Source organism: Girardinichthys multiradiatus, chromosome 9 (assembly GCF_021462225.1).
Source record: "Girardinichthys multiradiatus isolate DD_20200921_A chromosome 9, DD_fGirMul_XY1, whole genome shotgun sequence".
NCBI classification, from domain to species: domain Eukaryota; kingdom Metazoa; phylum Chordata; class Actinopteri; order Cyprinodontiformes; family Goodeidae; genus Girardinichthys; species Girardinichthys multiradiatus.
Window position 1 is genome coordinate 6,715,590 of NC_061802.1, and position 13,068 is coordinate 6,728,657.

The window sequence follows — 13,068 nt, forward strand, 5'->3', positions numbered from 1 at the left end:
GAATTGTGAGTGTCCAGGAACATTTAATCTTTGGCTTCCCGTTTTCATTGGGTTTAAAAACATGACATGACACAGAGGCTCTTAGTCATTCTTCAGAATGAGGGGGAAGAGAACATTTCCTTCAAGGCAGATGAGTATTGTCTTCTTAAAGTGGCTACAAGGATACATTCCTAAACTTGCCCATATCTGCATTCAAAGCAAAAAAAAAAAAGAAGTACGACAGATGAGGCTGGACAAGGAACTGAGCTCATCTTTCAGTCCTGCTATGTATGGCATGGGAGGTCAAAAAAGAATCCAAAAAGGTCACTGTTGAAATAAATTGCAGTACCTTATCGTACTAAAACTTTGCTGCAGTTCTTAAAGGCTTTTGTATTCAGCTATACCATTGGGGTTGCAATAAATGTGAATAGTGTTGCATAAATACAGATGGAAGTCATTGCTAAAAAAAAATGTAGTTTTTGGGTTTCTACTTTTAGTAGAAACAAAAGTTAGATGGGAATAAATTACAGTTTGCAAGTTAGGCTGTTATTCATATTAAAATATATAAAGTAATTCATATTAATCTTTAAATATTTTTTCACTATACTGTAGTAATTCATGAAGACATTTATAAGGCAATTAAAACAAAATGCCTCAACAAAAAGGAATTTAATTTATTTATGCCTCCATTAGTGAGGATTTTGTGCAAAACAAAACAAAAACTGAGTATCCAGTTGATTTCGCTAACATGTAGTATTTAGTCAGGATGTCAGATTTTTTTGGTATGTATTTTTTTTTCTTAGGTTTTTACTAAATCTGTCTGGTTTTCTTTTTTACACCGTAGTCAACACAGCACGATACCATAGGGGAAGACACTTTTTTCGACCTCCTCTCCCGTTTCCAGGGGAGCAGAATGGACGACCAAAGGTGTTCACTGGGTGGCCAGAGCCATCCCTCTGCCCAACCCTCCCCTTCCTCTAACCTACCTGTAGCTGAGGGGAAATGTGAGTGTGGCCTGTGTTTTCATTAGTGTTCACACCATATGTAATTTTTCTCAATGATCCCATACATGCCAAAGAAATCTGGCTAATTAAAGGTTTGATTTTTTTTTTTTGCCTTTTACTCTTTCCTCATTAAATGTAATATATGTTTTAAATAATGCCTACTCCAGAGGAGGCATTACCACACCGGCACATATGGTATGAATGCAGCATGTCAACAACTTAGTGCTGTGCTTGTTTATTCCTGAGAATTGTTCGTCAGACATCATATAGTGATACTCCACCCAAAGTCTTTCTGCTTTCTCCCTCCAGTGAGGAGAGTGGCACAGTTGAAAATGTTTATTATAAGTTATTCTTAACTCATCATAGCATTATTCTTGTATTTTGGGTGAAATATTACTTTGAAACTAAGAAAAGTATCATAGTTAAAAAAAGATTACATATACATTATCCTACTTTTCCCTCTCAACCACAAAATGTTGTCTGTGTAACGGAAAGGCAATAAGTATTTACTTACCTGCTATAGATTTATGTTTTCAGGTATTTCAGAGCACGAAACTCCATCACAGGATCCTGGTCATTTCCTGGAGCTGCTGGCCAGCTCCCAGGCCCGTCGTCTGGACGACCAAAGAGTCAGCCTCAGCCAGTTTCCTGGCTTGCGTCTCAGCAGCTGCAACCTGCCTCCTACACCCTCCACCTCCAGCAAAGACCAAGCCCAGTCTCAAGGTGATGGAAACAAGAGGCTCAATCCATTTTAGTGAAGCCTTTTCGTGTCACCGTTTACTTGAAGAGTTTATTTTGTCCTTACAGCACTAACCTCCAGTGCAGATACTCATCTCGCACCCTCCCTGTACAACCACCTCGAGGACAATGCTGAAGGGCCAGAGGGAGATGAAGTCTTTTTTGACATGTTGGTGAAGTGCCAGGTAAGGAAGAAACCCAATTCTCCAAGACATGAGAGTTGATAGATAGATTCAGTGTCATTCCATTTCTGTCTCTAACAAATGAGAATGTCCCTTTTTTTTCATGCCTAACGAGGCAAACAATTAGCAATTATATGACATAGCTGCTAGTCACTGATTGGCAAAGAGGTATAACAAAACATTAATGTGAAGGGACCAAAGTCTGTCACCTCAGCCTGGCTCCACAGAAGTGGATAAACAACCCCAGGCAGAGGACTGAAGTTTTTTGTCTGGAAGACGTTCAATTTTAACTTCATTGAATTTGTAGCTATAAAGTAAGGAAATTTTCACTTTGTTACAGATAAAGCTTCCCGAAAATGTAATATGACATTTCAATTCATATTAATAAAACAAGGAATTAATAGGAAATCAATCAGTATTTATTTTTATTTTGTAATGTGTCTCCTGATAGCTTGGTATTATTGCTGGGGTTGTTTATCCACATAAATGGAAGCGGGTTGAAAAGACAGATATTTTTGTCCCATTACTTCTATGTTTTTACACAAAACTCAAAGAACTAACTAGCACTCACTATACATCTTTCTTGAGTTTAATGTGGGCATTCCCGTATAACGAACAGAAGTAACATCATATTAGTGTTTACATTTTCTGTCATATTAGAGTACCTGAAAGTCACAAATACCGTACTTGTTTCCTTATTTTGTGCCAAACCCCCAGAAGTTGCATTGATTCCCATATAAACTGTAGTCTGAATGTTATACTAGGGCTTAGCATCTCGATATGTTAAATCTGTCTGTAAAGACAATCTTTCCCTCTAAACCAAAAACCATACAAGCTTAAATATGAACATACACCCAAATAATATTTAGATAAATGTCCATTAGCAAGTTGTAGAGAAACCACGCCTTTTGTAGCCATCAACGGGCATATGGATTTTGTCGAGCTAGGTTTTTCATCCATCTTATCAGAAATGGTGTTGATAATTTGAATTTAAATACTGAATGATGCTGCCACCACCATGCTTGACAGTTGTTACCAAGCCTCACCTTGAGTCATTCAAAAAAATATTGTCATTGTGGTCAAATAGCAAAATGCTGGCCTCTTTTGACCATAAAACCTTTATTCTAAATACAACTGCCTTATATATGGTGGGCAGCTGCGAACCTTTAGCCCCTTTTTCCACCGAAAGCCCCAGCATTTGTTTTACCCGGGTAATGGGAATCCCAGGGAATCTCATACGTTCTTTTTCCATTGCCATGGACCATTTATTTAAATCAGCCTAATGACATGGGGGGCAAGATGTAAAAAAAAAAAACCAAAACTACAATACACCTTAATTCCAGCAGATGGCATTACTCCTTTACTCCATTCCAAAGCTAATAAATCCTTTATTTGTGTCAACTGATAAATCATAAATAAAGAGCAGGTTTAGGGTTAGTTAGTCAGTCAGTCATTTTCTACACCGCTTCTTCCATAGTGGGTCGAAGGGAAGCTGGTGCCTATCTCCAGCAGTCTACGGGGGGGAGGCGGGGTTCACCCTGGACAGGTCGCCAGTCCATCGCAGGGCAAGGTTTAGGGTTATAAAGTTGATTAATTTCTTTTATTATTCCTTAAGTTGCACGGGATCCATAAGCAGGAAAAGTAAAAATTCTTATTTTTCATTACATTTTTTACCAACCTCCATCTAGCCGGAGTTATTGCTGTACAACTGCATGATTCATTTACAATAACTACTAAACACTGATTAACACACTTACTGTTCTCTTATTACCATCGGGTAAACGCGGACAACTACAGAACATGGTTTTTAGTAAAATGTTTTTTATTAGAATAAAAAAACGTATTAGTCCAGAAGTGTGGGGAATTAATACCTTGACTGTCTAATCATCAGCAAATATGTATATAAAGTTGAAGATGCATAGACAGTGGAAGTCCTAGTCCAGCTGCCAGTTAGCTTAGCTTAGCAGCCAGACCAGCCTGTGAGTGGAGCTGCTCCGAAAACTCAGAAACAACATTTAAATGTAGGACCTTTCTGGATATACTGACTGCACAGATGAAGTTTTGAGCTGCACTTTCTTGCTTGAAAACATCTTAAAAGTACTTTTTGTGATAAATTAATGCTATAAAAAAAATGTATTTGTATAATTACCTGCGCCATCACTGAAGCTGCTGGTGCCAACCTTGCTGCACACAGCTCCGCCCCTTTAACAAATCCAGAGGAAAGCTCAAAAGACCATCTCCAGAGTAGAACTATCTACCCGTGAAAGTAAAGCCCCAGTAAAGTGAAATTACTTGGTTAAATTTGTATCAAAACAGGACCTGGGCTTTCTAGAAGCAATGCAAAAGGGGCTTTTGACATCCATGAAGATGTTGCATTTCCAGGTTATTTTATACTCTGGAATGGTGGTTTAGGGATAGTTCTTGACCATCCTAATGAATTTCTTTTTACCTTGGATGACAAGAGCCAGATTATTGAAACATGGGCATAGTTCGGCATTCTAACACAATAATGATCTGAAATACACATCTGAAAATGTTTTTGAAGTTTCTGGAATGACCTCAACCTCAACTCTTATCAAAAATGTGGGAACCAATTGTTTTCTGATTAAAAACAATTGGTCTAATGTTCAGCCAGAAATATGCCAGAAGCTTGTTGATGGCTACAAAAAGTGTGTGGTGTCATTTTAGCTTGCAAAGGGTCAGTCAACTAACTATTAATGGGATATGTATATGTTTTTAAGTTTATACGCATAATTTTTGACCTTGTATGGATTAAAGGAAAATCTATAATAAATCCATATTGTGCACAACATGGTCCATTGATTTGACATTGATGTAATTTGATACAGAACACTTCTATAGTTAAAAAGCAATAAAAAATGGAAATGAAAGGCCTTGTCACAGAAATGACACCTCAATGAAAATGTATCTCAGGTGTTAAAGAAAACGTTTTCCAGTACACAATACAAAATTAATAAATTTGTTTCTTAACATTTCTTCAAATGTTGGCTTTAATGGGGCAGCCAGTCAAGGTTTGATTGCCAACCTTGTGGCCTTCGCTGCATGTCTTCCCTCCTTTTTCCCCTTTACCTTTTTCTTGTCTGAATATTGCAAACAAAGACTGCTAGGGCCACAAAATCTGTAAGGAAATGGCTTATTAAGCAGTGTATTTACCTAAACCAGTAAGGAACAGATGAGGTGCCCCAAATTGCTGTACCTTTTAGAATTTAAAGCATATATACTATTGAAAGAATTGTGCATTTGTAATTTATTATTATGCATTTTGTTGTTTATGGGCCCTCAAACTATTTTTAAAAATGATAAACTAGAGTATGAAAATGTTTTCTCAATGTATCATTAATTTAAAGTTTTCAATATTTGCCAGACACATTAACACTGATGTTTGTCTCAATGGTGATCTAAAAATCTCCAGTGTTTGTGAAAATGGAGAATTCAGGATTAATTACAAAGTTGATTAATCTAATTTTGTGTTGCCCTTTTATTTTTTTTAAGCCCAACTGTTGTCATTTAGCTAAAACGGTGATGTTGACTCCCTAGGGCTCCAGACTGAATGATCAGCGGTGCGCTGCTCCGACCTTTACAGCTAAGGGCCCAACTGTTCCAAACGAGGATTTTTTCAGTCTCATCCTGCGTTCCCAGTCCAACCGGATGGAGGAGCAGCGGGTTCCGGCTCCCTCTGAAGTCACTCAGACCAAACCAGGCTGACAGAGATTCAGGACATCAAATGAAGTGGATTGACTCATCCCTTTTTGATTGTTCTGACAACATTCCTGAAAGTTGATGTGTACAACATAAATCACATGAAGGAATGGAGATTTCAGAAATGGCTAAAAGGGAACTGTAAAAATAATTTTTGAAGAATTGATTTTTTTTTTTTTTTCACTTTGGGTCACAAATTGTTTTAATCAGTCCTTTCAAGTGACATCCGCACACTCTGGAGGATTATGTCAAAACAAGTCATTATGCGGTATTGAGACTTGACTGACAAAACAAAAAATCTGTTTTTTATTTACAGACTTTATTTTAATAATAATATTTTGTGAACCTTTAGTTTCATACAACAACAAACCTGAAAAGAGCATGACTCACCTTGCACATTTTACAACTTTATTTGGGACAGCTGTCTTTGAACTGCCCTGAGATCCATCTAGAAGCAGCTTTTCACAGATGGGTCAAACAACTCCTCTGATCCGGAGAAAACTAGAGGCCAAAATGCTACAATGCTGCTGGGCAGTGGAGCCATGTACAGTACCAGTTATTCTACATTCATTGACTTTCACTGTGTAAGGCTGTATGGATTATCTTATCACTATAAATTGAGATTTTTATGCATTGCAACAAACTTACAGAAGGTTAACCAGAGTGTCAGTGGAAAAAATTGATTTTATACTGATTCTCCTGACAATGGAGAAATAAAATTATTCAATTTACATTTCAGCATGCTTATTGATTCATTTGTGTGTACAACAGTGTTTTTTTTCTCCAAAGTTACATGCTTTGTACAAACATTTACAGTTTTTATCTACAATATCATTATATTTAGGTTTATTTACCAGATTCTTTCAGGTCCAGTGCATCATGTTGAGCCCAGACCCGTTTTCTTTTTTTTTTTGCAGTTCTATTAGCACTTACTAATATGTTTCCTAACTTGATCAAACTCGGGTATGCACGTTTTTCTCAGTTCATTTAATCCACTAACAGGAATTCTTACTGTATAAAGTGCTCAATAATAACTCATAACTGCTAAGCCTCTGATGTCAGCCTCTCTTCACGATGGTTCCATCTGAAATGAGAGAAATTTGACTCATCTTAATTTTTGTTTTATTATGAGTGACTGGGTTTAAAGAAGTGCTTTAATGGGGCATGTTAAAATGATAGCAAAGTCATATTAAGTGAATATACAGCTGCAATCAAAAATATCCCAACCCCCATACTTCAAGGTATTCAAGTGATGTAGAAAGATACTTTGATATTTTAGTTTTTTAAATCTAGCTTTTCCAGATTTAAATTCAGTGACTAGGATGTTCCACGATCAAGCTGTGGTTGACTTTGAGGTGTGCTGTGATGACCAAACGCTACATTCCTCTTTTAAGATGGCGTGATATTTCTGTAAATCTATGATGCCAAGTACTTGATCAAGACTGCCCTTTGTTGTGCTGCAAAAAAGTAGCTCCACATCATTAACTACCCCCCTCCATGCTTGACCATGGGAGTGGTGGTGTTCTCATCCCAAACCTGGCTTTCTGTACACCAGATATGCTGCAGATCCATATTTTCAAACCGTTCCGGTTTGGTTTAATAAGTTCATAGAACTCCCCAAATCCCTGCAGTCTCGTCCAAATTCCTCCAGGCATATTCTACTTCACTTTTGATACTCTTCGCAGCACGGAGTGCGTCTTGGAGTCGGCCTATGTAGTCCTTGTTCATTCAGTGCATGTCTTGGAGTCTCCACTGAAGCCCATATACCAGCCCTTATCAGGTCATCCTGTAAGTTTCTTGCAGTCACGGAAGTTTTAGTTCTCGGGGTCATTCCAGAAGCTTCCAAAAATGTTTAGCTTTCTTCATGGTCAGACGGGTTTGGAGCTCCTTGTATTTGCTCCCAGTGTCCTTGAAATGTGAACGTTTTTGGGAATCTTCTTATACCCATGTCCCTTCAGATGTGATGAAATATTTTATGTCAGCTTTTGTGGAAGCTCTTTTGTCTTTGCCAGGATTGTAGCTCACCTTTATAAATGGATCAGAGCTGAAGCAAATAGTTCCCAGAGGCTTAATTATGTTTCAGTTTTATTTTGGCCTTAAAAAACAGCTATATTGTTGCACAGAAATAATGATCCTACAGAGTTTGGAAAAGTATGGAATTTGAGTATGGAAAGTGTTTTCCAGGTCTGGGTATGTATGTAAAAAGAAAATTTTAAATAATTATCCATATTTTATTCTGTTTCCTATTTTCCAAGTGTTGTACTAACATTCATCCATCTTCATTAAATTTTATTGCCCCTTTTCCATTAGAACGTACTCTGGTCGGGTCGGATCAGCTCTACACCGTTTCATTGTTTTACATCACAATTGAGCACCATCTCAATGTAGGCAGGATCGTCAATTGATTATGTCCTTCTGTCCTTTGGCAGGTCCTTCCCTAATTCCTTCCTTAGTCTGTTCCCACCTTTACGTTTGCTCTAGCATTCTTCCTGGATTTGTTCTTTTTTCCTTCAGTCCTTTAGTTCCTTTCTTTCTTCCTTCCATCCTCTGTACACTGCTCAAAAAAATAAAGGGAACACTTAAACAACACAATATAACTCCAAGTAAATCAAACGTCTGTGAAATCAAACTGTCCACTTTGGAAGCAACACTGATTGACAATCAGTTTCACAGCTGTTGTACAAATGGAAAAGACAACAGGGGGAAATCTTTGGTGATTAGCAAGACACTCAATAAAGGAGTGGTTCTGCAGGTGGGGACCACAGACCACTTCTCAGTACCTATGCTTTCTGGCTGATGTTTTGGTCACTTTTGAATGTTGGTGGTGCTTTCACACTCGTGGTAGCATGAGACGGACTCTACAACCCACACGTTAGGATTATGAATCTGAATAGTATTTAATTTTAATATTTTATCAAATAATATTTTGGTCTGTTAAGGGTTGTCCTGTGAATACCAGCCCAGTAAGGTGATGGCATTAGGACAAAATAGAAAGGAGTGAGATGAGCTCTGACATTATTGAACAGCAAAACTCTGCACATACAGGTCCTTCTCAAAATATTAGCATATTGTGATAAAGTTCATTATTTTCCATAATGTCATGATGAAAATTTAACATTCATATATTTTAGATTCATTGCACACTAACTGAAATATTTCAGGTTTTTTATTGTCTTAATACGGATGATTTTGGCATACAGCTCATGAAAACCCAAAATTCCTATCTCACAAAATTAGCATATTATTAAAAGGGTCTCTAAACGAGCTATGAACCTAATCATCTGAATCAACGAGTTAACTCTAAACACCTGCAAAAGATTCCTGAGGCCTTTAAAACTCCCAGCCTGGTTCATCACTCAAAACCCCAAACATGGGTAAGACTGCCGACCTGACTGCTGTCCAGAAGGCCACTATTGACACACTCAAGCAAGAGGGTAAGACACAGAAAGAAATTTCTGAACGAATAGGCTGTTCCCAGAGTGCTGTATCAAGGCACCTCAGTGGGAAGTCTGTGGGAAGGAAAAAGTGTGGCAGAAAACGCTGCACAACGAGAAGAGGTGACCGGACCCTGAAGAAGATTGTGGAGAAGGGCCGATTCCAGACCTTGGGGGACCTGCGGAAGCAGTGGACTGAGTCTGGAGTAGAAACATCCAGAGCCACTGTGCACAGGCGTGTGCAGAAAATGGGCTACAGGTGCCGCATTCCCCAGGTCAAGCCACTTTTGAACCAGAAACAGCGGCAGAAGCGCCTGACCTGGGCTACAGAGAAGCAGCACTGGACTGTTGCTCAGTGGTCCAAAGTACTTTTTTCGGATGAAAGCAAATTCTGCATGTCATTCGGAAATCAAGGTGCCAGAGTCTGGAGGAAGACTGGGGAGAAGGAAATGCCAAAATGCCAGAAGTCCAGTGTCAAGTACCCACAGTCAATGATGGTCTGGGGTGCCGTGTCAGCTGCTGGTGTTGGTCCACTGTGTTTTACCAAGGGCAGGGTCAATGCAGCTAGCTATCAGGAGATTTTGGAGCACTTCATGCTTCCATCTGCTGAAAAGCTTTATGGAGATGAAGATTTCATTTTTCAGCACGACCTGGCACCTGCTCACAGTGCCAAAACCACTGGTAAATGGTTTACTGACCATGATATCACTGTGCTCAATTGGCCTGCCAACTCTCCTGACCTGAACCCCATAGAGAATCTGTGGGATATTGTGAAGAGAACGTTGAGAGACTCAAGACCCAACACTCTGGATGAGCTAAAGGCCGCTATCGAAGCATCCTGGGCCTCCATAAGACCTCAGCAGTGCCACAGGCTGATTGCCTCCATGCCACGACGCATTGAAGCAGTCATTTCTGCAAAAGGATTCCCGACCAAGTATTGAGTGCATAACTGTACATGATTATTTGAAGGTTGACGTTTTTTGTATTAAAATCATTTTTCTTTTATTGGTCGGATGAAATATGCTAATTTTGTGAGATAGGAATTTTGGGTTTTCATGAGCTGTATGCCAAAAGCATCCGTATTAAGACAATAAAAGACCTGAAATATTTCAGTTAGTGTGCAATGAATCTAAAATATATGAATGTTAAATTTTCATCATGACATTATGGAAAATAATGAACTTTATCACAATATGCTAATATTTTGAGAAGGACCTGTATATGGAATGAATTCACACAATTTCTTAAAATACAAGAATTTATTAACAAAAATAAGTCAACTCAAAGTCAAACATATTTCAATCAACAAACTCTTTACTATGCTAAAACAATCCAACTAAACTACCAAGCAGAATTAAAGAATAACGAAGACTAATGGGCTATGTATAATATAAACAAGTTGATTAAAGATGATTGAAAATTATGACCAAAAGAGTGATGCAACATTACCATTCAATGTTATTTATGTTTGAGAACCAAGGATTATCTTGAAGAATCTGGAAGTGACCTGATGTTAGTCTTGGAACTAACTTAGACAATAATCAGCATACCTTTAGACAACGCTTCACAATGCAAGATCAGATAAAATATTATTTTAATAAAATAATATTTTAAGAATGATCTGCTGAATAAAACCAACCTTCTGGATGACTAACTCTCAATGGGGTCTCATTAGCTGCCTTTATTTATTAACATAATATTTAAAGAAATATTATTAAGGGAATGGTAAAACATTTAAGGATGTATTTTGGAAAAGAGCCAAATCTGTCTGGTGGAAATGGGGCTTAATGGTGTTTACTTAGTTATCAAGTTTAGTAAAATGATCTTAGGGACACATTATTTACTGGATTGAAAACTAAACCTTTCTGGGTAAATATTATTTGGCAGCAAGAACGTGTCCTTAGCTGTTAGCAGTTGAAGCTAACAAAGGAGGCTGATAGCTTAGCACCAGAATCAGAATCAGAATCAGAATCAGAAAAGCTTTATTGCCAAGTACGTTTTTGGACATACAAGGAATTTGTTTTGGCGTAGTCGGTGCAATACAATACAAATTAAACAGTACAAACATATCTACAATATAATATGAATATATGTGCACAGTTTTAAGTGAGTGAGAGTAAATATAGAGCAGTATAAGATGCAAGAGCAATACAACAGTGCAGGTGATCATTGTGCAAGTAAGCAGGAGTCCAAGCTGAGCGTTAATGTAACGCATAGAGTTACAGGTTACAGGTGTCCTGTCAGCAAAAAAAGGGGGGGTGTGGGGGAAAGGGAGAGTGTCAGGGTGGTTTCCGGGCTTTGTTAACCAGGCTGGTGGCAGATGGGAAAAAACTGTTCTTGTGGCGTGAGGTTTTGGTCCGGATGGACCGCAGCCTCCTGCCAGAGGGGAGAGTCTCAAAGAGTCTGTGACCGGGGTGGGAAGGATCAGCCAGAATCTTCCCTGCCCGCTTCAGGGTCCTGGAGGTGTACAGTTCCTGGAGCGACAGTAGACTGCAGCCAATCACCTTCTCAGCAGACCGAATGACACGCTGCAGCCTGCCCTTATCCTTGGCTGTAGCAGCGGCGTACCAGATGGTGATGGAGGAGGTGAGGATGGACTCAATGATGGCTGTGTAGAAGTGCACCATCATAGTCTTTGGCAGGTTGAATTTCTTCAGCTGCCGCAGGAAGAACATCCTCTGCTGGGCTTTCTTGATGAGGGAGCTGATGTTTGGCTCCCACTTGAGATCCTGGGAGATGATGGTTCCCAGGAAGCGGAAAGATTCCACAGTGTCAATTGTGGAGTCACAGAGGGTGATGGGGGCAGGTGGGGCTGGGTTCTGCCTGAAGTTCACAACCATCTCCACTGTCTTTAGAGCGTTGAGCTCAAGGCTGTTCTGGCTGCACCAGTCCAACAGATGGTCCACCTCCCATCTGTACGCCGACTCGTCACCATCAGAGATGAGTCCGATCAGGGTGGTGTCGTCCGCAAACTTCAGAAGCTTGACAGACTGGTGACTGGAGGTGCAGCTGTTGGTGTACAGGGAGAAGAGCAGAGGAGAGAGAACACAGCCTTGGGGGGAACCGGTGCTGATGGTCAGGGAGTCAGAGACGTGCTTCCCCAGCCTCACGCGCTGCTTCCTGTCAGACAGGAAGTCAGTGATCCACCTGCAGGTGGAGTCGGGCACACTCAGCTGGGAGAGCTTCTCCTGTAGCAGAACTGGGACGATGGTGTTGAAGGCAGAGCTGAAATCCACAAACAGGATCCTGGCATAGGTTCCTGTGGAGTCCAGGTGCCGGAGGATGAAGTGAAGGGCTAGGTTGACTGCATCATCTACAGACCTGTTGGCTCTGTAGGCAAACTGCAGGGGGTCCAGGAGGGGGTCGGTGATGTCTTTTAGGTGTGAGAGCACAAGGCGCTCAAAGGACTTCATCACCACAGAGGTCAGGGCGACGGGTCTGAAGTCATTAAGCCCTGTGGTCCTTAGCTTCTTGGGAACAGGGACGATGGTGGAGGACTTGAAGCAGGCTGGCACATGACATGTCTCCAGTGAGGTGTTAAAAATGTCTGTGAAGACTGGAGACAGCTGATCAGCGCAGTGCTTCAGGCTGGCTGGTGAGACAGAATCCGGACCAGCAGCTTTCCGGGGGTTCTGTCTCCTGAAGAGTTTGTTGACGTCCCTCTCCTGGATGGAAAGAGCCGTCCTCGGCGTGGGTAGGGGGCTGGTGGGGGGGAACTTCAGGGTGGGGGTTGGAGGTGCCAAGGCCCCTCTTGAGGTTGGGGAGGTGGGGGTGGTGGATTGTGGCTGCAGCTGTTGGGGGGCGTTGTGGGGGATGGTTGCAGGACTGTCCCTTTGTCTTTCAAAGCGGCAGTAGAACTCGTTCAGGTCGTTGGCGAGGCGTCGGTCGTTGATGGAGTGGGGGGCTTTCGGCTTGTAGTTGGTGATTTGCTTGAGCCCTTTCCAGACAGACGCAGAGTCGTTGGCTGAGAACTGGTTTTGGAGCTTCTCAGAGTACAGTCGTTTGGCCTCT

The 13,068-nt window shown here is 40.5% G+C and overlaps 2 protein-coding genes across 5 annotated transcripts in view; one reads left to right on the forward strand and one right to left on the reverse strand.

Annotated features, from left to right (window-relative positions):
* The window catches only part of LOC124874024 (G-protein-signaling modulator 2-like), a 22,802-nt gene extending 16,441 nt beyond the window's left edge, over positions 1–6,361 (forward strand). For both annotated transcript variants that reach the window (XM_047375161.1, XM_047375159.1), the window contains 4 exons: positions 824–983; positions 1,521–1,706; positions 1,791–1,906; positions 5,462–6,361. In XM_047375161.1, the coding sequence (XP_047231117.1) occupies positions 824–983; positions 1,521–1,706; positions 1,791–1,906; positions 5,462–5,629 (630 nt within the window). In that variant the 3' untranslated portion in view covers positions 5,630–6,361. The remainder of the gene's footprint in view (positions 1–823; positions 984–1,520; positions 1,707–1,790; positions 1,907–5,461) is intronic.
* The window catches only part of mcoln3b (mucolipin TRP cation channel 3b), a 27,754-nt gene continuing 20,609 nt past the window's right edge, over positions 5,924–13,068 (reverse strand). For all 3 annotated transcript variants that reach the window (XM_047375163.1, XM_047375162.1, XM_047375164.1), the window contains one exon: positions 5,924–6,707. In XM_047375163.1, the coding sequence (XP_047231119.1) occupies positions 6,668–6,707 (40 nt within the window). In that variant the 3' untranslated portion in view covers positions 5,924–6,667. The remainder of the gene's footprint in view (positions 6,708–13,068) is intronic.